Source organism: Ascaphus truei, unplaced genomic scaffold (assembly GCF_040206685.1).
Source record: "Ascaphus truei isolate aAscTru1 unplaced genomic scaffold, aAscTru1.hap1 HAP1_SCAFFOLD_689, whole genome shotgun sequence".
Lineage (NCBI taxonomy): Eukaryota > Metazoa > Chordata > Amphibia > Anura > Ascaphidae > Ascaphus > Ascaphus truei.
Genome location: NW_027457022.1, coordinates 43,480 through 69,624, shown reverse-complemented (window position 1 = coordinate 69,624; position 26,145 = coordinate 43,480). Strand labels below are relative to the sequence as shown.

The 26,145-nt window shown below is 54.5% G+C and overlaps 1 protein-coding gene across 1 annotated transcript in view; it reads left to right on the top strand.

Moving 5' to 3' along the window:
* LOC142485976 (integrin alpha-L-like) overlaps window positions 1-26,145 on the top strand; it is a gene marked incomplete at both ends in the record, with an annotated part of 190,777 nt that overhangs the window by 130,482 nt on the left and 34,150 nt on the right. The window contains 4 exons of the mRNA XM_075584632.1: window positions 21,166-21,307; window positions 21,527-21,619; window positions 22,143-22,222; window positions 23,725-23,811. Of these exons, the coding sequence (XP_075440747.1) occupies window positions 21,166-21,307; window positions 21,527-21,619; window positions 22,143-22,222; window positions 23,725-23,811 (402 nt within the window). The remainder of the gene's footprint in view (window positions 1-21,165; window positions 21,308-21,526; window positions 21,620-22,142; window positions 22,223-23,724; window positions 23,812-26,145) is intronic.

Below are 26,145 nucleotides of genomic sequence, written 5' to 3'. Positions count from 1 at the left end.
GATGTGTCCCTGTGTGTCACCACGCTGTGTGACATGATGTGTCCCTGTGTGTCACCGCGCTGTGTGACATGATGTGTCCCTGTGTGTCACCACGCTGTGTGACATGCTGTGTCCCTGTGTGTCACCACGCTGTGTGACATGTTGTTTCCCTGTGTGTCACCACGCTGTGTGACATGATGTGTCCCTGTGTGTCACCGCGCTGTGTGACATGTTGTGTCTCTGTGTGTCACCGCGCTGTGTGACATGATGTGTCTCTGTGTCACCACGCTGTGTGACATGTTGTGTCCCTGTGTGTCACCACGCTGTGTGACATGATGTGTCCCTGTGTGTCACCACGCTGTGTGACATGATGTGTCCCTGTGTGTCACCACGCTGTGTGACATGATGTGTCCCTGTGTGTCACCACGCTGTGTGACATGATGTGTCCCTGTGTGTCACCACGCTGTGTGACATGATGTGTCCCTGTGTGTCACCGCGCTGTGTGACATGATGTGTCCCTGTGTGTCACCACGCTGTGTGACATGCTGTGTCCCTGTGTGTCACCACGCTGTGTGACATGTTGTGTCCCTGTATGTTACCGCGCTGTGTGACATGTTGTGTCCCTGTGTGTCACCACGCTGTGTGACATGATGTGTCCCTGTGTGTCACCGCGCTGTGTGACATGTTGTGTCTCTGTGTGTCACCGCGCTGTGTGACATGATGTGTCTCTGTGTCACCACGCTGTGTGACATGTTGTGTCCCTGTGTGTCACCACGCTGTGTGACATGTTGTGTCCCTGTGTGTCACCACGCTGTGTGACATGATGTGTCCGTGTGTCACTACGCTGTGTGACATGATGTGTCCCTGTGTGTCACCACGCTGTGTGACATGCTGTGTCCCTGTGTGTCACCGCGCTGTGTGACATGATGTGTCCCTGTGTGTCACCACGCTGTGTGACATGTTGTGTCCCTGTGTGTCACCACGCTGTGTGACATGTTGTGTCCGTTTGTCACACGTTGTGTGACATGATGTGTCCCTGTGTGTCACCACGCTGTGTGACATGTTGTGTCCCTGTGTGTCACCACGCTGTGTGACATGATGTGTCCCTGTGTGTCACCACGCTGTGTGACATGATGTGTCCCTGTGTGTCACCACGCTGTGTGACATGATGTGTCCCTGTGTGTCACCACGCTGTGTGACATGATGTGTCCCTGTGTGTCACCACGCTGTGTGACATGTTGTGTCCCTGTGAGTCACCGCGCTGTGTGACATGATGTGTCCCTGTGTGTCACCACGCTGTGTGACATGCTGTGTCCCTGTGTGTCACCACGCTGTGTGACATGATGTGTCCCTGTGTGTCACCACGCTGTGTGACATGATGTGTCCCTGTGTGTCACCACGCTGTGTGACATGTTGTGTCCCTGTGTGTCAGCACGCTGTGTGACATGATGTGTCCCTGTGTGTCACCACGCTGTGTGACATGTGTCCCTGTGTGTCACCACGCTGTGTGACATGATGTGTCCCTGTGTGTCACCACGCTGTGTGACATGTTGTGTCCCTGTGTGTCACCATGCTGTGTGACATGTTGTGTCCCTGTGTGTCACCACGCTGTGTGACATGATGTGTCCCTGTGTGTCACCACGCTGTGTGACATGATGTGTCCCTGTGTGTCACCACGCTGTGTGACATGATGTGTCCCTGTGTGTCACCACGCTGTGTGACATGATGTGTCCCTGTGTGTCACCACGCTGTGTGACATGATGTGTCACTGTGTGTCACCGCGCTGTGTGACATGATGTGTACCTGTGTGTCACCGCGCTGTGTGACATGTTGTGTCCCTGTGTGTCACCATGCTGTGTGACATGTTGTGTCCCTGTGTGTCACCACGCTGTGTGACATGATGTGTCCCTGTGTGTCACCACGCTGTGTGACATGTTGTGTCCCTGTGTGTCACCATGCTGTGTGACATGTTGTGTCCCTGTGTGTCACCACGCTGTGTGACATGATGTGTCCCTGTGTGTCACCACGCTGTGTGACATGATGTGTCCCTGTGTGTCACCACGCTGTGTGACATGATGTGTCCCTGTGTGTCACCGCGCTGTGTGACATGATGTGTACCTGTGTGTCACCACGCTGTGTGACATGATGTGTCCCTGTGTGTCACCACGCTGTGTGACATGATGTGTCACTGTGTGTCACCGCGCTGTGTGACATGATATGTCCCTGTGTGTCACCACGCTGTGTGACATCATGTGTCCCTGTGTGTCACCGCGCTGTGTGACATGATGTGTCCCTGTGTGTCACCACGCTGTGTGACATGATGTGTCCCTGTGTGTCACCGCGCTGTGTGACATGATGTGTCCCTGTGTCACCGCGCTGTGTGACATGTTGTGTCCCTGTGTGTCACCACGCTGTGTGACATGATGTGTCCCTGTGTGTCACCACGCTGTGTGACATGATGTGTCCCTGTGTGTCACCGCGCTGTGTGACATGATGTGTCCCTGTGTGTCACCACGCTGTGTGACATGTTGTGTCCCTGTGTGTCACCACGCTGTGTGACATGTTGTGTCCCTGTGTGTCACCACGCTGTGTGACATGTTGTGTCCCTGTGTGTCACCACGCTGTGTGACATGGTGTCCCTGTGTGTCACCACGCTGTGTGACATGATGTGTCCCTGTGTGTCACCGCGCTGTGTGACATGATGTGTCCCTGTGTGTCACCACGCTGTGTGACATGATGTGTCCCTGTGTGTCACCACGCTGTGTGACATGATGTGTCCCTGTGTGTCACCACGCTGTGTGACATGATGTGTCCCTGTGTGTCACCACGCTGTGTGACATGATGTGTCCCTGTGTGTCACCGCGCTGTGTGACATGATGTGTCCCTGTGTGTCACCACGCTGTGTGACATGCTGTGTCCCTGTGTGTCACCGCGCTGTGTGACATGTTGTGTCTCTGTGTGTCACCGCGCTGTGTGACATGATGTGTCTCTGTGTCACCACGCTGTGTGACATGTTGTGTCCCTGTGTGTCACCTCGCTGTATGACATGTGTCCCTGTGTGTCACCACGCTGTGTGACATGATGTGTCCCTGTGTGTCACCACGCTGTGTGACATGATGTGTCCCTGTGTGTCACCACGCTGTGTGACATGCTGTGTCCCTGTGTGTCACCACGCTGTGTGACATGATGTGTCCCTGTGTGTCACCACGCTGTGTGACATGTTGTGTCCCTGTGTGTCACCACGCTGTGTGACATGATGTGTCCCTGTGTGTCACCACGCTGTGTGACATGTTGTGTCCCTGTGTGTCACCACGCTGTGTGACATGTGTCCCTGTGTGTCACCACGCTGTGTGACATGATGTGTCCCTGTGTGTCACCGCGCTGTGTGACATGATGTGTCCCTGTGTGTCACCGCGCTGTGTGACATGATGTGTCCCTGTGTGTCACCACGCTGTGTGACATGATGTGTCCCTGTGTGTCACCACGCTGTGTGACATGATGTGTCCCTGTGTGTCACCGCGCTGTGTGACATGATGTGTCCCTGTGTGTCACCACGCTGTGTGACATGCTGTGTCCCTGTGTGTCACCACGCTGTGTGACATGTTGTGTCCCTGTGTGTCACCACGCTGTGTGACATGATGTGTCCCTGTGTGTCACCGCGCTGTGTGACATGTTGTGTCTCTGTGTGTCACCGCGCTGTGTGACATGATGTGTCTCTGTGTCACCACGCTGTGTGACATGTTGTGTCCCTGTGTGTCACCACGCTGTGTGACATGATGTGTCCCTGTGTGTCACCACGCTGTGTGACATGATGTGTCCCTGTGTGTCACCACGCTGTGTGACATGATGTGTCCCTGTGTGTCACCACGCTGTGTGACATGATGTGTCCCTGTGTGTCACCACGCTGTGTGACATGATGTGTCCCTGTGTGTCACCGCGCTGTGTGACATGATGTGTCCCTGTGTGTCACCACGCTGTGTGACATGCTGTGTCCCTGTGTGTCACCACGCTGTGTGACATGTTGTGTCCCTGTGTGTTACCGCGCTGTGTGACATGTTGTGTCCCTGTGTGTCACCACGCTGTGTGACATGATGTGTCCCTGTGTGTCACCGCGCTGTGTGACATGTTGTGTCTCTGTGTGTCACCGCGCTGTGTGACATGATGTGTCTCTGTGTCACCACGCTGTGTGACATGTTGTGTCCCTGTGTGTCACCACGCTGTGTGACATGTTGTGTCCCTGTGTGTCACCACGCTGTGTGACATGATGTGTCCGTGTGTCACTACGCTGTGTGACATGATGTGTCCCTGTGTGTCACCACGCTGTGTGACATGCTGTGTCCCTGTGTGTCACCGCGCTGTGTGACATGATGTGTCCCTGTGTGTCACCACGCTGTGTGACATGTTGTGTCCCTGTGTGTCACCACGCTGTGTGACATGTTGTGTCCGTTTGTCACACGTTGTGTGACATGATGTGTCCCTGTGTGTCACCACGCTGTGTGACATGTTGTGTCCCTGTGTGTCACCACGCTGTGTGACATGATGTGTCCCTGTGTGTCACCACGCTGTGTGACATGCTGTGTCCCTGTGTGTCACCGCGCTGTGTGACATGATGTGTCCCTGTGTGTCACCACGCTGTGTGACATGATGTGTCCCTGTGTGTCACCACGCTGTGTGACATGATGTGTCCCTGTGTGTCACCGCGCTGTGTGACATGATGTGTCCCTGTTTGTCACCGCGCTGTGTGACATGATGTGTCCCTGTGTGTCACCACGCTGTGTGACATGATGTGTCCCTGTGTGTCACCGCGCTGTGTGACATGATGTGTCCCTGTGTGTCACCACGCTGTGTGACATGCTGTGTCCCTGTGTGTCACCGCGCTGTGTGACATGATGTGTCCCTGTGTCACCACGCTGTGTGACATGATGTGTCCCTGTGTGTCACCACGCTGTGTGACATGATGTGTCCCTGTGTGTCACCACGCTGTGTGACATGCTGTGTCCCTGTGTGTCACCGCGCTGTGTGACATGATGTGTCCCTGTGTGTCACCACGCTGTGTGACATGTTGTGTCCCTGTGTGTCACCACGCTGTGTGACATGATGTGTCCCTGTGTGTCACCACGCTGTGTGACATGATGTGTCCCTGTGTGTCACCACGCTGTGTGACATGATGTGTCCCTGTGTGTCACCACGCTGTGTGACATGTTGTGTCCCTGTGAGTCACCGCGCTGTGTGACATGATGTGTCCCTGTGTGTCACCACGCTGTGTGACATGCTGTGTCCCTGTGTGTCACCACGCTGTGTGACATGATGTGTCCCTGTGTGTCACCACGCTGTGTGACATGATGTGTCCCTGTGTGTCACCACGCTGTGTGACATGTTGTGTCCCTGTGTGTCAGCACGCTGTGTGACATGATGTGTCCCTGTGTGTCACCACGCTGTGTGACATGTGTCCCTGTGTGTCACCACGCTGTGTGACATGATGTGTCCCTGTGTGTCACCACGCTGTGTGACATGTTGTGTCCCTGTGTGTCACCATGCTGTGTGACATGTTGTGTCCCTGTGTGTCACCACGCTGTGTGACATGATGTGTCCCTGTGTGTCACCACGCTGTGTGACATGATGTGTCCCTGTGTGTCACCACGCTGTGTGACATGATGTGTCCCTGTGTGTCACCACGCTGTGTGACATGATGTGTCCCTGTGTGTCACCACGCTGTGTGACATGATGTGTCCCTGTGTGTCACCACGCTGTGTGACATGATGTGTCCCTGTGTGTCACCACGCTGTGTGACATGATGTGTCCCTGTGTGTCACCACGCTGTGTGACATGATGTGTCCCTGTGTGTCACCACGCTGTGTGACATGATGTGTCACTGTGTGTCACCGCGCTGTGTGACATGATGTGTACCTGTGTGTCACCGCGCTGTGTGACATGTTGTGTCCCTGTGTGTCACCATGCTGTGTGACATGTTGTGTCCCTGTGTGTCACCACGCTGTGTGACATGATGTGTCCCTGTGTGTCACCACGCTGTGTGACATGTTGTGTCCCTGTGTGTCACCATGCTGTGTGACATGTTGTGTCCCTGTGTGTCACCACGCTGTGTGACATGATGTGTCCCTGTGTGTCACCACGCTGTGTGACATGATGTGTCCCTGTGTGTCACCACGCTGTGTGACATGATGTGTCCCTGTGTGTCACCACGCTGTGTGACATGATGTGTCCCTGTGTGTCACCACGCTGTGTGACATGATGTGTCACTGTGTGTCACCGCGCTGTGTGACATGATGTGTCCCTGTGTGTCACCACGCTGTGTGACATGATGTGTCCCTGTGTGTCACCACGCTGTGTGACATGATGTGTCACTGTGTGTCACCGCGCTGTGTGACATGATATGTCCCTGTGTGTCACCACGCTGTGTGACATCATGTGTCCCTGTGTGTCACCGCGCTGTGTGACATGATGTGTCCCTGTGTGTCACCACGCTGTGTGACATGATGTGTCCCTGTGTGTCACCGCGCTGTGTGACATGATGTGTCCCTGTGTCACCGCGCTGTGTGACATGTTGTGTCCCTGTGTGTCACCACGCTGTGTGACATGATGTGTCCCTGTGTGTCACCACGCTGTGTGACATGATGTGTCCCTGTGTGTCACCGCGCTGTGTGACATGATGTGTCCCTGTGTGTCACCACGCTGTGTGACATGTTGTGTCCCTGTGTGTCACCACGCTGTGTGACATGTTGTGTCCCTGTGTGTCACCACGCTGTGTGACATGTTGTGTCCCTGTGTGTCACCACGCTGTGTGACATGGTGTCCCTGTGTGTCACCACGCTGTGTGACATGATGTGTCCCTGTGTGTCACCGCGCTGTGTGACATGATGTGTCCCTGTGTGTCACCACGCTGTGTGACATGATGTGTCCCTGTGTGTCACCGCGCTGTGTGACATGATGTGTCCCTGTGTGTCACCGCGCTGTGTGACATGTTGTGTCCGTTTGTCACCGTGTTGTGTGACATGATGTGTCCCTGTGTGTCACCGTGTTGTGTGACATGATGTGTCCCTGTGTGTCACCACGCTGTGTGACATGATGTGTCACTGTGTGTCACCGCGCTGTGTGACATGTTGTGTCCCTGTGTGTCACCACGCTGTGTGACATGTTGTGTCCCTGTGTGTCACCACGCTGTGTGACATGATGTGTCCCTGTGTGTCACCACGCTGTGTGACATGTTGTGTCCCTGTGTGTCACCACGCTGTGTGACATGTTGTGTCCCTGTGTGTCACCACGTTGTGTGACATGATGTGTCCCTGTGTGTCACCACGCTGTGTGACATGATGTGTCCCTGTGTGTCACCACGCTGTGTGACATGTTGTGTCCCTGTGTGTCACCACGCTGTGTGACATGATGTGTCCCTGTGTCACCACGCTGTGTGACATGTTGTGTCCCTGTGTGTCACCACGCTGTGTGACATGATGTGTCCCTGTGTGTCACCACGCTGTGTGACATGATGTGTCCCTGTGTGTCACCGCGCTGTGTGACATGATGTGTCCCTGTGTCACCACGCTGTGTGACATGATGTGTCCCTGTGTGTCACCGCGCTGTGTGACATGATGTGTCCCTGTGTGTCACCACGCTGTGTGACATGATGTGTCACTGTGTCTCACCACGCTGTGTGACATGATGTGTCCCTGTGTGTCACCACGCTGTGTGACATGATGTGTCCCTGTGTGTCACCACGCTGTGTGACATGATGTGTCCCTGTGTGTCACCACGCTGTGTGACATGATGTGTCCCTGTGTGTCACCACGCTGTGTGACATGTTGTGTCCGTTTGTCACCGTGTTGTGTGACATGATGTGTCCCTGTGTGTCACCACGCTGTGTGACATGATGTGTCCCTGTGTGTCACCACGCTGTGTGACATGATGTGTCCGTTTGTCACCGTGTTGTGTGACATGTTGTGTCCCTGTGTGTCACCGCGCTGTGTGACATGTTGTGTCCCTGTGTGTCACCGCGCTGTGTGACATGTTGTGTCCCTGTGTGTCACCACGCTGTGTGACATGATGTGTCCATTTGTCACCGTGTTGTGTGACATGTTGTGTCCCTGTGTGTCACCGCGTTGTGTGACATGATGTGTCCCTGTGTGTCACCGTGTTGTGTGACATGTTGTGTCCCTGTGTGTCACCGCGCTGTGTGACATGTTGTGTCCCTGTGTGTCACCATGCTGTGTGACATGTTGTGTCCCTGTGTGTCACCGCGCTGTGTGACATGTTGTGTCCGTTTGTCACCGTGTTGTGTGACATGATGTGTCCCTGTGTGTCACCGCGCTGTGTGACATGATGTGTCCCTGTGTGTCACCACGCTGTGTGACATGTTGTGTCCGTTTGTCACCGTGTTGTGTGACATGTTGTGTCCCTGTGTGTCACCACGCTGTGTGACATGATGTGTCCCTGTGTGTCACCGCGCTGTGTGACATGATGTGTCCCTGTGTGTCACCACGCTGTGTGACATGATGTGTCCCTGTGTGTCACCACGCTGTGTGACATGATGTGTCCCTGTGTCACCACGCTGTGTGACATGTTGTGTCCCTGTGTGTCACCACGCTGTGTGACATGATGTGTCCCTGTGTGTCACCACGCTGTGTGACATGATGTGTCCCTGTGTGTCACCACGCTGTGTGACATGATGTGTCCCTGTGTGTCACCACGCTGTGTGACATGTGTCCCTGTGTGTCACCACGCTGTGTGACATGATGTGTCCCTGTGTGTCACCACGCTGTGTGACATGATGTGTCCCTGTGTGTCACCACGCTGTGTGACATGATGTGTCCCTGTGTGTCACCACGCTGTGTGACATGATGTGTCCCTGTGTGTCACCGCGCTGTGTGACATGATGTGTTCCTGTGTGTCACCACGCTGTGTGACATGTTGTGTCCCTGTGTGTCACCGTGTTGTGTGACATGATGTGTCCCTGTGTGTCACCACGCTGTGTGACATGATGTGTCCCTGTGTGTCACCACGCTGTGTGACATGATGTGTCCCTGTGTGTCACCACGCTGTGTGACATGATGTGTCCCTGTGTGTCACCACGCTGTGTGACATGTTGTGTCCCTGTGTGTCACCGTGTTGTGTGACATGATGTGTCCCTGTGTGTCACCGTGCTGTGTGACATGATGTGTCCCTGTGTGTCACCACGCTGTGTGACATGTTGTGTCCCTGTGTGTCACCGCGCTGTGTGACATGATGTGTCCCTGTGTGTCACCACGCTGTGTGACATGTGTCCCTGTGTGTCACCACGCTGTGTGACATGATGTGTCTGTTTGTCACCACGCTGTGTGACATGATGTGTCCCTGTGTGTCACCACGCTGTGTGACATGTGTCCCTGTGTGTCACCACGCTGTGTGACATGATGTGTCCCTGTGTGTCACCACGCTGTGTGACATGTTGTGTCCCTGTGTGTCACCACGCTGTGTGACATGATGTGTCCCTGTGTGTCACCATGCTGTGTGACATGTTGTGTCCGTTTGTCACCGCGCTTTGTGACATGATGTGTCCCTGTGTGTCACCGCGCTGTCTGACATGATATGTCCCTGTGTGTCACCGCGCTGTGTGACATGATGTGTCCCTGTGTGTCACCACGCTGTGTGACATGATGTGTCCCTGTGTCACCACGCTGTGTGACATGTTGTGTCCCTGTGTGTCACCACGCTGTGTGACATGATGTGTCCCTGTGTGTCACCACGCTGTGTGACATGATGTGTCCCTGTGTGTCACCACGCTGTGTGACATGATGTGTCCCTGTGTGTCACCGCGCTGTGTGACATGATGTGTCCCTGTGTCACCGCGCTGTGTGACATGTTGTGTCCCTGTGTGTCACCACGCTGTGTGACATGATGTGTCCCTGTGTGTCACCACGCTGTGTGACATGATGTGTCCCTGTGTGTCACCGCGCTGTGTGACATGATGTGTCCCTGTGTGTCACCACGCTGTGTGACATGTTGTGTCCCTGTGTGACACCACGCTGTGTGACATGTTGTGTCCCTGTGTGTCACCACGCTGTGTGACATGTTGTGTCCCTGTGTGTCACCACGCTGTGTGACATGGTGTCCCTGTGTGTCACCACGCTGTGTGACATGATGTGTCCCTGTGTGTCACCGCGCTGTGTGACATGATGTGTCCCTGTGTGTCACCACGCTGTGTGACATGATGTGTCCCTGTGTGTCACCGCGCTGTGTGACATGATGTGTCCCTGTGTGTCACCGCGCTGTGTGACATGATGTGTCCCTGTGTCACCGCGCTGTGTGACATGATGTGTCCCTGTGTGTCACCGCGCTTTGTGACATGTTGTGTCCGTTTGTCACCGTGTTGTGTGACATGATGTGTCCCTGTGTGTCACCGTGTTGTGTGACATGATGTGTCCCTGTGTCACCACGCTGTGTGACATGATGTGTCCCTGTGTGTCACCACGCTGTGTGACATGATGTGTCCCTGTGTGTCACCACGCTGTGTGACATGATGTGTCCCTGTGTGTCACCACGCTGTGTGACATGATGTGTCCCTGTGTGTCACCACGCTGTGTGACATGTTGTGTCCGTTTGTCACCGTGTTGTGTGACATGATGTGTCCCTGTGTGTCACCACGCTGTGTGACATGATGTGTCCCTGTGTGTCACCACGCTGTGTGACATGATGTGTCCGTTTGTCACCGTGTTGTGTGACATGTTGTGTCCCTGTGTGTCACCGCGCTGTGTGACATGTTGTGTCCCTGTGTGTCACCGCGCTGTGTGACATGTTGTGTCCCTGTGTGTCACCACGCTGTGTGACATGATGTGTCCATTTGTCACCGTGTTGTGTGACATGTTGTGTCCCTGTGTGTCACCGCGTTGTGTGACATGATGTGTCCCTGTGTGTCACCGTGTTGTGTGACATGTTGTGTCCCTGTGTGTCACCGCGCTGTGTGACATGTTGTGTCCCTGTGTGTCACCATGCTGTGTGACATGTTGTGTCCCTGTGTGTCACCGCGCTGTGTGACATGTTGTGTCCGTTTGTCACCGTGTTGTGTGACATGATGTGTCCCTGTGTGTCACCGCGCTGTGTGACATGATGTGTCCCTGTGTGTCACCACGCTGTGTGACATGTTGTGTCCGTTTGTCACCGTGTTGTGTGACATGTTGTGTCCCTGTGTGTCACCACGCTGTGTGACATGATGTGTCCCTGTGTGTCACCGCGCTGTGTGACATGATGTGTCCCTGTGTGTCACCACGCTGTGTGACATGATGTGTCCCTGTGTGTCACCACGCTGTGTGACATGCTGTGTCCCTGTGTGTCACCACGCTGTGTGACATGATGTGTCCCTGTGTGTCACCACGCTGTGTGACATGATGTGTCCCTGTGTCACCACGCTGTGTGACATGTTGTGTCCCTGTGTGTCACCACGCTGTGTGACATGATGTGTCCCTGTGTGTCACCACGCTTTGTGACATGATGTGTCCCTGTGTGTCACCACGCTGTGTGACATGATGTGTCCCTGTGTGTCACCACGCTGTGTGACATGATGTGTCCCTGTGTGTCACCACGCTGTGTGACATGTTGTGTCCGTTTGTCACCGTGTTGTGTGACATGATGTGTCCCTGTGTGTCACCACGCTGTGTGACATGATGTGTCCCTGTGTGTCACCACGCTGTGTGACATGATGTGTCCCTGTGTGTCACCACGCTGTGTGACATGCTGTGTCCCTGTGTGTCACCACGCTGTGTGACATGATGTGTCCCTGTGTGTCACCACGCTGTGTGACATGATGTGTCCCTGTGTCACCACGCTGTGTGACATGTTGTGTCCCTGTGTGTCACCACGCTGTGTGACATGATGTGTCCCTGTGTGTCACCACGCTGTGTGACATGATGTGTCCCTGTGTGTCACCACGCTGTGTGACATGATGTGTCCCTGTGTGTCACCACGCTGTGTGACATGATGTGTCCCTGTGTGTCACCACGCTGTGTGACATGATGTGTCCCTGTGTGTCACCACGCTGTGTGACATGTTGTGTCCGTTTGTCACCGTGTTGTGTGACATGATGTGTCCCTGTGTGTCACCACGCTGTGTGACATGATGTGTCCCTGTGTGTCACCACGCTGTGTGACATGATGTGTCCCTGTGTGTCACCACGCTGTGTGACATGCTGTGTCCCTGTGTGTCACCACGCTGTGTGACATGATGTGTCCCTGTGTGTCACCACGCTGTGTGACATGATGTGTCCCTGTGTGTCACCACGCTGTGAGACATGATGTGTCCCTGTGTGTCACCACGCTGTGTGACATGTTGTGTCCCTGTGTGTCACCACGCTGTGTGACATGATGTGTCCCTGTGTGTCACCGCGCTGTGTGACATGATGTGTCCCTGTGTGTCACCGCGCTGTGTGACATGATGTGTTCCTGTGTGTCACCACGCTGTGTGACATGTTGTGTCCCTGTGTGTCACCGTGTTGTGTGACATGATGTGTCCCTGTGTGTCACCACGCTGTGTGACATGATGTGTCCCTGTGTGTCACCACGCTGTGTGACATGATGTGTCCCTGTGTGTCACCACGCTGTGTGACATGATGTGTCCCTGTGTGTCACCACGCTGTGTGACATGTTGTGTCCCTGTGTGTCACCGTGTTGTGTGACATGATGTGTCCCTGTGTGTCACCGTGCTGTGTGACATGATGTGTCCCTGTGTGTCACCACGCTGTGTGACATGTTGTGTCCCTGTGTGTCACCACGCTGTGTGACATGTTGTGTCCCTGTGTGTCACCACGCTGTGTGACATGATGTGTCCCTGTGTGTCACCACGCTGTGTGACATGTGTCCCTGTGTGTCACCACGCTGTGTGACATGATGTGTCTGTTTGTCACCACGCTGTGTGACATGATGTGTCCCTGTGTGTCACCGCGCTGTGTGACATGATGTGTCCCTGTGTGTCACCACGCTGTGTGACATGATGTGTCCCTGTGTGTCACCACGCTGTGTGACATGTTGTGTCCGTTTGTCACCGCGCTGTGTGACATGATGTGTCCCTGTGTGTCACCACGCTGTGTGACATGATGTGTCCCTGTGTGTCACCGCGCTGTGTGACATGATGTGTCCCTGTGTGTCACCACGCTGTGTGACATGATGTGTCCCTGTGTGTCACCGCGCTGTGTGACATGATGTGTCCCTGTGTGTCACCGCGCTGTGTGACATGATGTGTCCCTGTGTGTCACCACGCTGTGTGACATGATGTGTCCCTGTGTGTCACCACGCTGTGTGACATGTTGTGTCCGTTTGTCACTGTGTTGTGTGACATTATGTGTCCCTGTATGTCACCGCGCTGTGTGACATGATGTGTCCCTGTGTGTCACCACGCTGTGTGACATGATGTGTCTCTGTGTCACCGCGCTGTGTGACATGATGTGTCCCTGTGTGTCACCACGCTGTGTGACATCATGTGTCCCTGTGTGTCACCACGCTGTGTGACATGATGTGTCCCTGTGTGTCACCACGCTGTGTGACATGATGTGTCCCTGTGTGTCACCACGCTGTGTGACATGTTGTGTCCCTGTGTGTCACCACGCTGTGTGACATGTGTCCCTGTGTGTCACCGCGCTGTGTGACATGATGTGTCCCTGTGTCACCACGCTGTGTGACATGTTGTGTCCCTGTGTGTCACCACGCTGTGTGACATGATGTGTCCCTGTGTGTCACCACGCTGTGTGACATGATGTGTCCCTGTGTGTCACCACGCTGTGTGACATGATGTGTCCCTGTGTGTCACCGCGCTGTGTGACATGATGTGTCCCTGTGTGTCACCACGCTGTGTGACATGATGTGTTCCTGTGTGTCACCGCGCTGTGTGACATGATGTGTCCCTGTGTGTCACCACGCTGTGTGACATGATGTGTCCCTGTGTGTCACCGCGCTGTGTGACATGATGTGTTCCTGTGTGTCACCACGCTGTGTGACATGATGTGTCCCTGTGTGTCACCGCGCTGTGTGACATGATGTGTCCCTGTGTGTCACCGTGTTGTGTGACATGATGTGTCCCTGTGTGTCACCGTGCTGTGTGACATGTTGTGTCCCTGTGTGTCACCACGCTGTGTGACATGATGTGTCCCTGTGTGTCACCACGCTGTGTGACATGATGTGTCCCTGTGTGTCACCGCGCTGTGTGACATGATGTGTTCCTGTGTGTCACCGCGCTGTGTGACATGATGTGTCCCTGTGTGTCACCGCGCTGTGACATGTTGTGTCCCTGTGTGTCACCGTGTTGTGTGACATGATGTGTCCCTGTGTGTCACCACGCTGTGTGACATGTTGTGTCCCTGTGTGTCACCACGCTGTGTGACATGATGTGTCCCTGTGTGTCACCACGCTGTGTGACATGATGTGTCCCTGTGTGTCACCACGCTGTGTGACATGATGTGTCCCTGTGTGTCACCACGCTGTGTGACATGTGTCCCTGTGTGTCACCACGCTGTGTGACATGATGTGTCCCTGTGTGTCACCACGCTGTGTGACATGTGTCCCTGTGTGTCACCACGCTGTGTGACATGATGTGTCCCTGTGTGTCACCACGCTGTGTGACATGTTGTGTCCCTGTGTGTCACCACGCTGTGTGACATGATGTGTCCCTGTGTGTCACCACGCTGTGTGACATGATGTGTCCCTGTGTGTCACCACGCTGTGTGACATGATGTGTCCCTGTGTGTCACCACGCTGTGTGACATGTTGTGTCCGTTTGTCACCGCGCTGTGTGACATGATGTGTCCCTGTGTGTCACCACGCTGTGTGACATGATGTGTCCCTGTGTGTCACCACGCTGTGTGACATGATGTGTCCCTGTGTCACCACGCTGTGTGACATGTTGTGTCCCTGTGTGTCACCACGCTGTGTGACATGATGTGTCCCTGTGTGTCACCGCGCTGTGTGACATGATGTGTCCCTGTGTGTCACCACGCTGTGTGACATGATGTGTCCCTGTGTGTCACCACGCTGTGTGACATGATGTGTCCCTGTGTGTCACCGTGTTGTGTGACATGATGTGTCCCTGTGTGTCACCACGCTGTGTGACATGTTGTGTCCCTGTGTCACCACGCTGTGTGACATGATGTGTCCCTGTGTGTCACCACGCTGTGTGACATGATGTGTCCCTGTGTGTCACCACGCTGTGTGACATGATGTGTCCCTGTGTGTCACCACGCTGTGTGACATGTTGTGTCCCTGTGTGTCACCACGCTGTGTGACATGATGTGTCCCTGTGTGTCACCGCGCTGTGTGACATGATGTGTCCCTGTGTGTCACCACGCTGTGTGACATGATGTGTCCCTGTGTGTCACCACGCTGTGTGACATGTTGTGTCCCTGTGTCACCACGCTGTGTGACATGATGTGTCCCTGTGTGTCACCACGCTGTGTGACATGATGTGTCCCTGTGTGTCACCGCGCTGTGTGACATGATGTGTCCCTGTGTGTCACCGCGCTGTGTGACATGATGTGTCCCTGTGTGTCACCGCGCTGTGTGACATGATGTGTCCCTGTGTGTCACCACGCTGTGTGACATGATGTGTCCCTGTGTGTCACCACGCTGTGTGACATGATGTGTCCCTGTGTGTCACCACGCTGTGTGACATGATGTGTCCCTGTGTGTCACCACGCTGTGTGACATGTTGTGTCCCTGTGTGTCACCACGCTGTGTGACATGATGTGTCCCTGTGTGTCACCGCGCTGTGTGACATGATGTGTCCCTGTGTGTCACCACGCTGTGTGACATGATGTGTCCCTGTGTGTCACCACGCTGTGTGACATGATGTGTCCCTGTGTGTCACCGCGCTGTGTGACATGATGTGTTCCTGTGTGTCACCACGCTGTGTGACATGTTGTGTCCCTGTGTGTCACCACGCTGTGTGACATGATGTGTCCCTGTGTGTCACCGCGCTGTGTGACATGATGTGTCCCTGTGTGTCACCGCGCTGTGTGACATGATGTGTTCCTGTGTGTCACCACGCTGTGTGACATGTTGTGTCCCTGTGTGTCACCGTGTTGTGTGACATGATGTGTCCCTGTGTGTCACCACGCTGTGTGACATGATGTGTCCCTGTGTGTCACCACGCTGTGTGACATGATGTGTCCCTGTGTGTCACCACGCTGTGTGACATGATGTGTCCCTGTGTGTCACCACGCTGTGTGACATGTTGTGTCCCTGTGTGTCACCGTGTTGTGTGACATGATGTGTCCCTGTGTGTCACCGTGCTGTGTGACATGATGTGTCCCTGTGTGTCACCACGCTGTGTGACATGATGTGTCTGTTTGTCACCACGCTGTGTGACATGATGTGTCCCTGTGTGTCACCGCGCTGTGTGACATGATGTGTCCCTGTGTGTCACCACGCTGTGTGACATGATGTGTCCCTGTGTGTCACCACGCTGTGTGACATGTTGTGTCCGTTTGTCACCGCGCTGTGTGACATGATGTGTCCCTGTGTGTCACCACGCTGTGTGACATGCTGTGTCCCTGTGTGTCACCGCGCTGTGTGACATGATGTGTCCCTGTGTGTCACCGCGCTGTGTGACATGATGTGTCCCTGTGTGTCACCACGCTGTGTGACATGTGTCCCTGTGTGTCACCGCGCTGTGTGACATGATGTGTCCCTGTGTGTCACCGCGCTGTGTGACATGATGTGTCCCTGTGTGTCACCACGCTGTGTGACATGATGTGTCCCTGTGTGTCACCACGCTGTGTGACATGTTGTGTCCGTTTGTCACTGTGTTGTGTGACATTATGTGTCCCTGTATGTCACCGCGCTGTGTGACATGATGTGTCCCTGTGTGTCACCACGCTGTGTGACATGATGTGTCTCTGTGTCACCGCGCTGTGTGACATGATGTGTCCCTGTGTGTCACCACGCTGTGTGACATCATGTGTCCCTGTGTGTCACCACGCTGTGTGACATGATGTGTCCCTGTGTGTCACCACGCTGTGTGACATGATGTGTCCCTGTGTGTCACCACGCTGTGTGACATGTTGTGTCCCTGTGTGTCACCACGCTGTGTGACATGTGTCCCTGTGTGTCACCGCGCTGTGTGACATGATGTGTCCCTGTGTCACCACGCTGTGTGACATGTTGTGTCCCTGTTTGTCACCACGCTGTGTGACATGATGTGTCACTGTGTGTCACCACGCTGTGTGACATGATGTGTCCCTGTGTGTCACCGCGCTGTGTGACATGATGTGTTCCTGTGTGTCACCGCGCTGTGTGACATGTTGTGTCCCTGTGTGTCACCACGCTGTGTGACATGATGTGTCCCTGTGTGTCACCACGCTGTGTGACATGATGTGTCCCTGTGTGTCACCGCGCTGTGTGACATGATGTGTTCCTGTGTGTCACCGCGCTGTGTGACATGATGTGTCCCTGTGTGTCACCGCGCTGTGACATGTTGTGTCCCTGTGTGTCACCGTGTTGTGTGACATGATGTGTCCCTGTGTGTCACCACGCTGTGTGACATGATGTGTCCCTGTGTGTCACCACGCTGTGTGACATGATGTGTCCCTGTGTGTCACCACGCTGTGTGACATGATGTGTCCCTGTGTGTCACCACGCTGTGTGACATGTGTCCCTGTGTGTCACCACGCTGTGTGACATGATGTGTCCCTGTGTGTCACCACGCTGTGTGACATGTTGTGTCCCTGTGTGTCACCACGCTGTGTGACATGATGTGTCCCTGTGTGTCACCACGCTGTGTGACATGATGTGTCCCTGTGTGTCACCACGCTGTGTGACATGATGTGTCCCTGTGTGTCACCACGCTGTGTGACATGTTGTGTCCGTTTGTCACCGCGCTGTGTGACATGATGTGTCCCTGTGTGTCACCACGCTGTGTGACATGATGTGTCCCTGTGTGTCACCGCGCTGTGTGACATGATGTGTCCCTGTGTGTCACCGCGCTGTGTGACATGATGTGTCCCTGTGTGTCACCGCGCTGTGTGACATGTGTCCCTGTGTGTCACCACGCTGTGTGACATGATGTGTCCCTGTGTGTCACCACGCTGTGTGACATGTTGTGTCCGTTTGTCACTGTGTTGTGTGACATTATGTGTCCCTGTATGTCACCGCGCTGTGTGACATGATGTGTCCCTGTGTGTCACCACGCTGTGTGACATGATGTGTCTCTGTGTCACCGCGCTGTGTGACATGATGTGTCCCTGTGTGTCACCACGCTGTGTGACATCATGTGTCCCTGTGTGTCACCACGCTGTGTGACATGATGTGTCCCTGTGTGTCACCACGCTGTGTGACATGTTGTGTCCCTGTGTGTCACCACGCTGTGTGACATGATGTGTCCCTGTGTGTCACCACGCTGTGTGACATGATGTGTCCCTGTTTGTCACCGCGCTGTGTGACATGATGTGTCCCTGTGTGTCACCACGCTGTGTGACATGTTGTGTCCCTGTGTGTCACCACGCTGTGTGACATGATGTGTCCCTGTGTGTCACCACGCTGTGTGACATGATGTGTCCCTGTGTGTCACCGCGCTGTGACATGTGTCCCTGTGTGTCACCGTGTTGTGTGACATGATGTGTCCCTGTGTGTCACCACGCTGTGTGACATGATGTGTCCCTGTGTGTCACCACGCTGTGTGACATGATGTGTCCCTGTGTGTCACCACGCTGTGTGACATGATGTGTCCCTGTGTGTCACCACGCTGTGTGACATGTGTCCCTGTGTGTCACCACGCTGTGTGACATGATGTGTCCCTGTGTGTCACCGCGCTGTGTGACATGTTGTGTCCCTGTGTGTCACCACGCTGTGTGACATGATGTGTCCCTGTATGTCACCACGCTGTGTGACATGATGTGTCCCTGTGTGTCACCACGCTGTGTGACATGATGTGTCCCTGTGTGTCACCGTGCTGTGTGACATGATGTGTCCCTGTGTGTCACCACGCTGTGTGACATGTTGTGTCCCTGTGTGTCACCACGCTGTGTGACATGATGTGTCCCTGTGTGTCACCACGCTGTGTGACATGATGTGTCCCTGTGTGTCACCGCGCTGTGTGACATGATGTGTCCCTGTGTGTCACCACGCTGTGTGACATGATGTGTCCCTGTGTGTCACCGCGCTGTGTGACATGATGTGTCCCTGTGTGTCACCGCGCTGTGTGACATGATGTGTCCCTGTGTGTCACCGCGCTGTGTGACATGATGTGTCCCTGTGTGTCACCGCGCTGTGTGACATGTTGTGTCCGTTTGTCACCGTGTTGTGTGACATGATGTGTCCCTGTGTGTCACCGTGTTGTGTGACATGATGTGTCCCTGTGTGTCACCACGCTGTGTGACATGATGTGTCCCTGTGTGTCACCACGCTGTGTGACATGATGTGTCCCTGTGTGTCACCACGCTGTGTGACATGTTGTGTCCCTGTGTGTCACCGCGCTGTGTGACATGATGTGTCCCTGTGTGTCACCACGCTGTGTGACATGATGTGTCCCTGTGTGTCACCACGCTGTGTGACATGATGTGTCCCTGTGTGTCACCACGCTGTGTGACATGATGTGTCCCTGTGTGTCACCGCGCTGTGTGACATGTGTCCCTGTGTGTCACCACGCTGTGTGACATGATGTGTCCCTGTGTGTCACCACGCTGTGTGACATGATGTGTCCCTGTGTGTCACCACGCTGTGTGACATGTTGTGTCCGTTTGTCACCGTGTTGTGTGACATGATGTGTCCCTGTGTGTCACCACGCTGTGTGACATGATGTGTCCCTGTGTGTCACCACGCTGTGTGACATGATGTGTCCCTGTGTGTCACCACGCTGTGTGACATGCTGTGTCCCTGTGTGTCACCACGCTGTGTGACATGATGTGTCCCTGTGTGTCACCACGCTGTGTGACATGTTGTGTCCCTGTGTGTCACTGCGCTGTGTGACATGTTGTGTCCCTGTGTGTCACCACGCTGTGTGACATGATGTGTCCCTGTGTGTCACCGTGTTGTGTGACATGATGTGTCCCTGTGTGTCACCGCGCTGTGTGACATGTTGTGTCCCTGTGTGTCACCGCGCTGTGTGACATGTTGTGTCCCTGTGTGTCACCGCGCTGTGTGACATGTTGTGTCCCTGTGTGTCACCACGCTGTGTGACATGATGTGTCCCTGTGTGTCACCGTGTTGTGTGACATGTTGTGTCCCTGTGTGTCACCACGCTGTGTGACATGATGTGTCCCTGTGTGTCACCGCGCTGTGTGACATGTTGTGTCCCTGTGTGTCACCGCGCTGTGTGACATGTTGTGTCCCTGTGTTTCACCGCGCTGTGTGACATGTTGTGTCCCTGTGTGTCACCACGCTGTGTGACATGATGTGTCCCTGTGTGTCACCGTGTTGTGTGACATGTTGTGTCCCTGTGTGTCACCGCGCTGTGTGACATGTTGTGTCCCTGTGTGTCACCGCGCTGTGTGACATGTTGTGTCCCTGTGTGTCACCGCGCTGTGTGACATGATGTGTCCCTGTGTGTCACCACACTGTGTGACATGATGTGTCCCTGTGTGTCACCACGCTGTGTGACATGATGTGTCCCTGTGTGTCACCGCGCTGTGTGACATGATGTGTCCCTGTGTGTCACCAAGCTGTGTGACATGATGTGTCCCTGTGTGTCACCACGCTGTGTGACATGATGTGTCCCTGTGTGTCACCACGCTGTGTGACATGATGTGTCCCTGTGTGTCACCACGCTGTGTGACATGTTGTGTCCCTGTGTGTCACCGCGCTGTGTGACATGTTGTGTCCCTGTGTCACCACGCTGTGTGACATGATGTGTCCCTGTGTGTCACCGTGTTGTGTGACATGATGTGTCCCTGTGTGTCACCGCGCTGTGTGACATGTTGTGTCCCTGTGTGTCACCGTGTTGTGTGACATGTTGTGTCCCTGTGTGTCACAGCGCTGTGTGACATGTTGTGTCCCTGTGTGTCACCACGCTGTGTGACATGATGTGTCCCTGTGTGTCACCGTGTTGTGTGACATGTTGTGTCCCTGTGTGTCACCACGCTGTGTGACATGATGTGTCCCTGTGTGTCACCGCGCTGTGTGACATGTTGTGTCCCTGTTTGTCACCGCGCTGTGTGACATGTTGTGTCCCTGTGTGTCACCACGCTGTGTGACATGATGTGTCCCTGTGTGTCACTCCGTGTTGCAGGGACACGCAGCTGGTTGTGCGTGACGCGGCTTCTCTCTCCGTGTTCCTGGAGCTACAGAACACGGGTGAGGACGGTCACCTGGCCACCCTGAGGGTCACCTACCCCCCCGGACTGTCCTTCCGCAAGGCCAACGTCACGCAGGTACCACGGGAGGCCATGTGACACGCGAGGGGTGGGGGGCCATGTGACACGCGAGGGGTGGGGGGCCTTGTGACACGCGAGGGGTGGGGGGCCTTGTGACACGCGAGGGGTGGGGGGCCTTGTGACACGCGAGGGGTGGGGGGCCTTGTGACACGCGAGGGGTGGGGGGGCCTTGTGACACGAAACTGGTGATGTAATAAGACCCCCCCGCGTCCCCAGGCTTCCTATCGGATGTCCCTGAGCTGCCGGGAGTCGCAGCCACAAAACCTGATGTGTAACGTGAGCCACCCTGTGCTGAGACACGGAGCGCGGGTGAGAGGGGGAGGCGAGGGGGGGCGAGGGGGGGAGAGGGGAGGAGAGGGGGGGAGAGGGGAGGCGAGGGGGGGAGAGGGGAGGCGAGGGGGGGAGAGGGGAGGCGAGGGGGGGATAGGGGAGGCGAGGGGAGGCGAGGGGGGGAGAGGGGAGGAGAGGGGAGGAGAGGGGAGGAGAGGGGAGGAGAGGGGAGGAGAGGGGAGGAGAGGGGAGGAGAGGGGAGGAGAGGGGAGGAGAGGGGAGGAGAGGGGAGGAGAGGGGAGGAGAGGGGAGGAGAGGGGAGGCGAGGGGGGGAGAGGGGAGGCGAGGGGGGGAGAGGGGAGGCGAGGGGGGGAGAGGGGAGGGGAGGCGAGGGGGGGAGAGGGGAAGCATGGGGGGAGAGGGGAGGCGAGGGGGGGAGAGGGGAGACATGGGGGGGAATGAAGGAGGGGGGGAAGGAGGAATGGGGGGAGAAGAGGGTGACACAGTGCAGAGGGAGAAGATGGGGGGAGGTCTCGCTGAGTGACGTGTCTCTTTTCTTCAGGCTGGGATACAGGTTGTGTTTGACACTCTCAGTAACATCTCCTGGGCAGAGAGAGTGCAGATAGAAGTGACAGCCATCAGGTGAGAGACAGCCTGAGAACTGCACTGAGGGACAGAGAGCGTGCGCACAGCCAGAGACTGTGAGAGACAGGGAGAGAGCGAGAGCTACCAGAGACTGAGAGAGACAGGGAGAGAGCGAGAGCTACCAGAGACTGAGAGAGACAGGGAGAGAGTGAGAGCTACCAGAGACTGTGAGAGACAGGGAGAGAGTGAGAGCTACCAGAGACTGAGAGAGACAGGGAGAGAGTGAGAGCTACCAGAGACTGTGAGAGACAGGGAGAGAGTGAGAGCTACCAGAGACTGTGAGAGACAGGGAGAGAGCTACCAGAGACTGTGAGAGACAGGGAGAGAGCGAGAGCTACCAGAGACTGTGAGAGACAGGGAGAGAGTGAGAGCTACCAGAGACTGAGAGAGACAGGGAGAGAGTGAGAGCTACCAGAGACTGTGAGAGACAGGGAGAGAGCGAGAGCTACCAGAGACTGTGAGAGACAGGAGAGAGCTACCAGAGACTGTGAGAGACAGGGAGAGAGCGAGAGCTACCAGAGACTGAGAGAGACAGGGAGAGAGCGAGAGCTACCAGAGACTGAGAGAGACAGGGAGAGAGCGAGAGCTACCAGAGACTGTGAGAGACAGATAGAGAGTGAGAGCTACCAGAGACTGTGAGAGACAGGGAGAGAGTGAGAGCTACCAGAGACTGTGAGAGACAGGGAGAGAGCGAGAGCTACCAGAGACTGAGAGAGACAGGGAGAGAGCGAGAGCTACCAGAGACTGAGAGAGACAGGGAGAGAGCGAGAGCTACCAGAGACTGAGAGAGACAGGGAGAGAGCGAGAGCTACCAGAGACTGAGAGAGACAGGGAGAGAGCGAGAGCTACCAGAGACTGAGAGAGACAGGGAGAGAGCGAGAGCTACCAGAGACTGAGAGAGACAGGGAGAGAGCGAGAGCTACCAGAGACTGAGAGAGACAGGGAGAGAGCGAGAGCTACCAGAGACTGTGAGAGACAGGGAGAGAGCGAGAGCTACCAGAGACTGAGAGAGACAGGGAGAGAGCGAGAGCTACCAGATACTGTGAGAGATAGGGAGAGAGTGAGAGCTACCAGAGACTGAGAGAGACAGGGAGAGAGCTACCAGAGACTGTGAGAGACAGGGAGAGAGCTACCAGAGACTGTGAGAGACAGGGAGAGAGCGAGACCTACCAGAGACTGAGAGATTCAGGGATAGAGAAGGCATGTAGTCAGAGACAACCAGACAGGGAAAGTTGGCGGAGAAAATAAGAGACAGCTGGCAGAGTGGGAGAGAGAGTGTGTGTTCCAGAGACAGAGAGACAGAGGCAGTCAGCTGAGAGAGAAAGAGATGTTCAGCAGAGAGAGAAAAAGAGAGAGAGACGGTCGGTTTAAAGAGAAAAAGACAGAGAGAGAGAGATAGTCGGCACAGAGGGAGAGACAGTCGGCACAGAGGGAGAGACAGTCGGCACAGAGGGAGAGACAGTCGGCACACATAAATCTGCTCATCCTCTTTTTCTCAGTGACAACGAGAGAAACGAGACATTCTCTAATAACACAGCGAGACGAGACATCCCGGTCCTGTATCCAATCAATGTGATCACCAAAGGGTCTGTATACTGTGTGTGTGTGTGTGTGTGTGTCTATACAGCCCTGTGTATATGCTTGCTTTGTGTATATATGCACAGCCCTATGTATATACCTGCTGTATGTGGTGTGTTTATATATACAGCCCTATGTATATACCTGCTGTGTGTATGAATACCTGTGTATATAAATATATATAGCCCTATGTATATACCTGCTGTGTGTATGAATACCTGTGTATATAAATATATATAGCCCTATGTATATACCTGCTGTGTGTATGAATACCTGTGTATATAAATACATATAGCCCTATGTATATACCTGCTGTGTGTATGAATACCTGTGTATATAAATATATATAGCCCTATGTGAATACCTGTGTATATAAATACATATAGTCCTATGTATATACCTGCTGTGTGTGTGAATACCTGTGTATGTAAATATATATAGCCCTATGTATATACCTGCTGTGTGTGTGAATACCTGTGTATATAAATATATATAGCCCTATGTATATACCTGCTGTGTGTGTGAATACATGTGTATATAAATATATATAGCCCTATGTATATACCTGCTGTGTGTATGAATACCTGTGTATATAAATACATATAGCCCTATGTATATACCTGCTGTGTGTTGTGAAGTTTGTTACTTTGTTTTCTTGGAGCCGCCCGACCCTAGCCAGGGAAATTCTTTGTTTAGTTATTGCTCAGTTGAGCAGGGTTTTGCTTTGTATCCGTTTTCCAGTGCCTGGGACTGAATAAAACAGGCAGAAGCTGCTAAAAGGAATATTGCATTACGTCTCATCGATTTACTCACCCTAAAAGACCGTGTTCTCGCGGTCCCGGACAGACGGCAAATCCCCGTGAGGAAGCCGTTTGTCACATACTGTAAGGTGGAGAATGCGGGCAGAACACTGAAAGGTCTGCGGGTGAAAGAACTTATAAGGAAAAGGTTTTTTTCCGGTAAAACAAGATGGTGAGTGCGTTGGTACGTACTGTTGCAGACATTAATGCCAATATTCAACAGCTGCCAATGTCCCAGTGTGAGACAAATCACTTGCTGAGAGAGGCGCTTTGGGTCCTGAGAGAGACAGTCCGGAGAGAGACAGTCCGGAGAGAGACAGTCCGGAGAGAGACAGTCCGGAGAGAGACAGTCCGGAGAGAGACAGTCCGGAGAGAGACAGTCCGGAGAGAGACAGTCCGGAGAGAGACAGTCCGGAGAGAGACAGTCCGGAGAGAGACAGTCCGGAGAGAGACAGTCCGGAGAGAGACAGTCCGGAGAGAGACAGTCCGGAGAGAGACAGTCCGGAGAGAGACAGTCCGGAGAGAGACAGTCCGGAGAGAGACAGTCCGGAGAGAGACAGTCCGGAGAGAGACAGTCCGGAGAGAGACAGTCCGGAGAGAGACAGTCCGGAGAGAGACAGTCCGGAGAGAGACAGTCCGGAGAGAGACAGTCCGGAGAGAGACAGTCCGGAGAGAGACAGTCCGGAGAGAGACAGTCCGGAGAGAGACAGTCCGGAGAGAGACAGTCCGGAGAGAGACAGTCCGGAGAGAGACAGTCCGGAGAGAGACAGTCCGGAGAGAGACAGTCCGGAGAGAGACAGTCCGGAGAGAGACAGTCCTGAGAGAGACTGTTGCTAAAGCCCCAGCGGAAGCAGTTCCAGGGCCCAAGATGACCAGGGTAAGCCACTTCCTACAGAATATGGATCCCTCAGATGATATTGAAACCTATCTTCTCACTTTTGAACGCACGGCACAGAGAGAGGGATGGCCAGAAGCCGAGTGGGCCAGTCTAATCGCACCCTTCTTAAGCGGCGAACCCCAGAAGGCTCACTTTGACCTAGAACCGGCTGAAGCCAACAACTATACGAAGTTAAAAAAAGGAGATCCTCACCGCCTTGGCGTAACCACTGCTGGTCCAGTCCAGAGGTTCCACGCATGGTCCTTCACATCAGACAAAGCCACCCAGTCACAGATGTATGACCTCATCCACCTCGCCCGGAAGTGGCTGCAACCCAAGACCAACTCACCAAGCCATATCGTGGAACAGTTGGTTATGAACCGGTTCTGGAGGCAACTTCCCTACGCCGTTGGGTCAGCCAGAGTAACCCCCACACTGTAGATGAGCTGGTGACCCTTGTAGAGAGGTAAGTCATGGCAGAGGAGCACCTGCAACCCTCAGGCCTGGAGCATCCCCACAACCCAAGGACCCAGGACTCTACCAGAGACAGTAAAAGGGTAGCAGAGTTAGGCCCCGGACATGTTGCCTGCGTGCTTGCGGAAGCGTGCTGACGCGCGCTCCCGCTCAGCACTGAGCCCCTACAGCCGCAATTAGAGCGGCTTTAG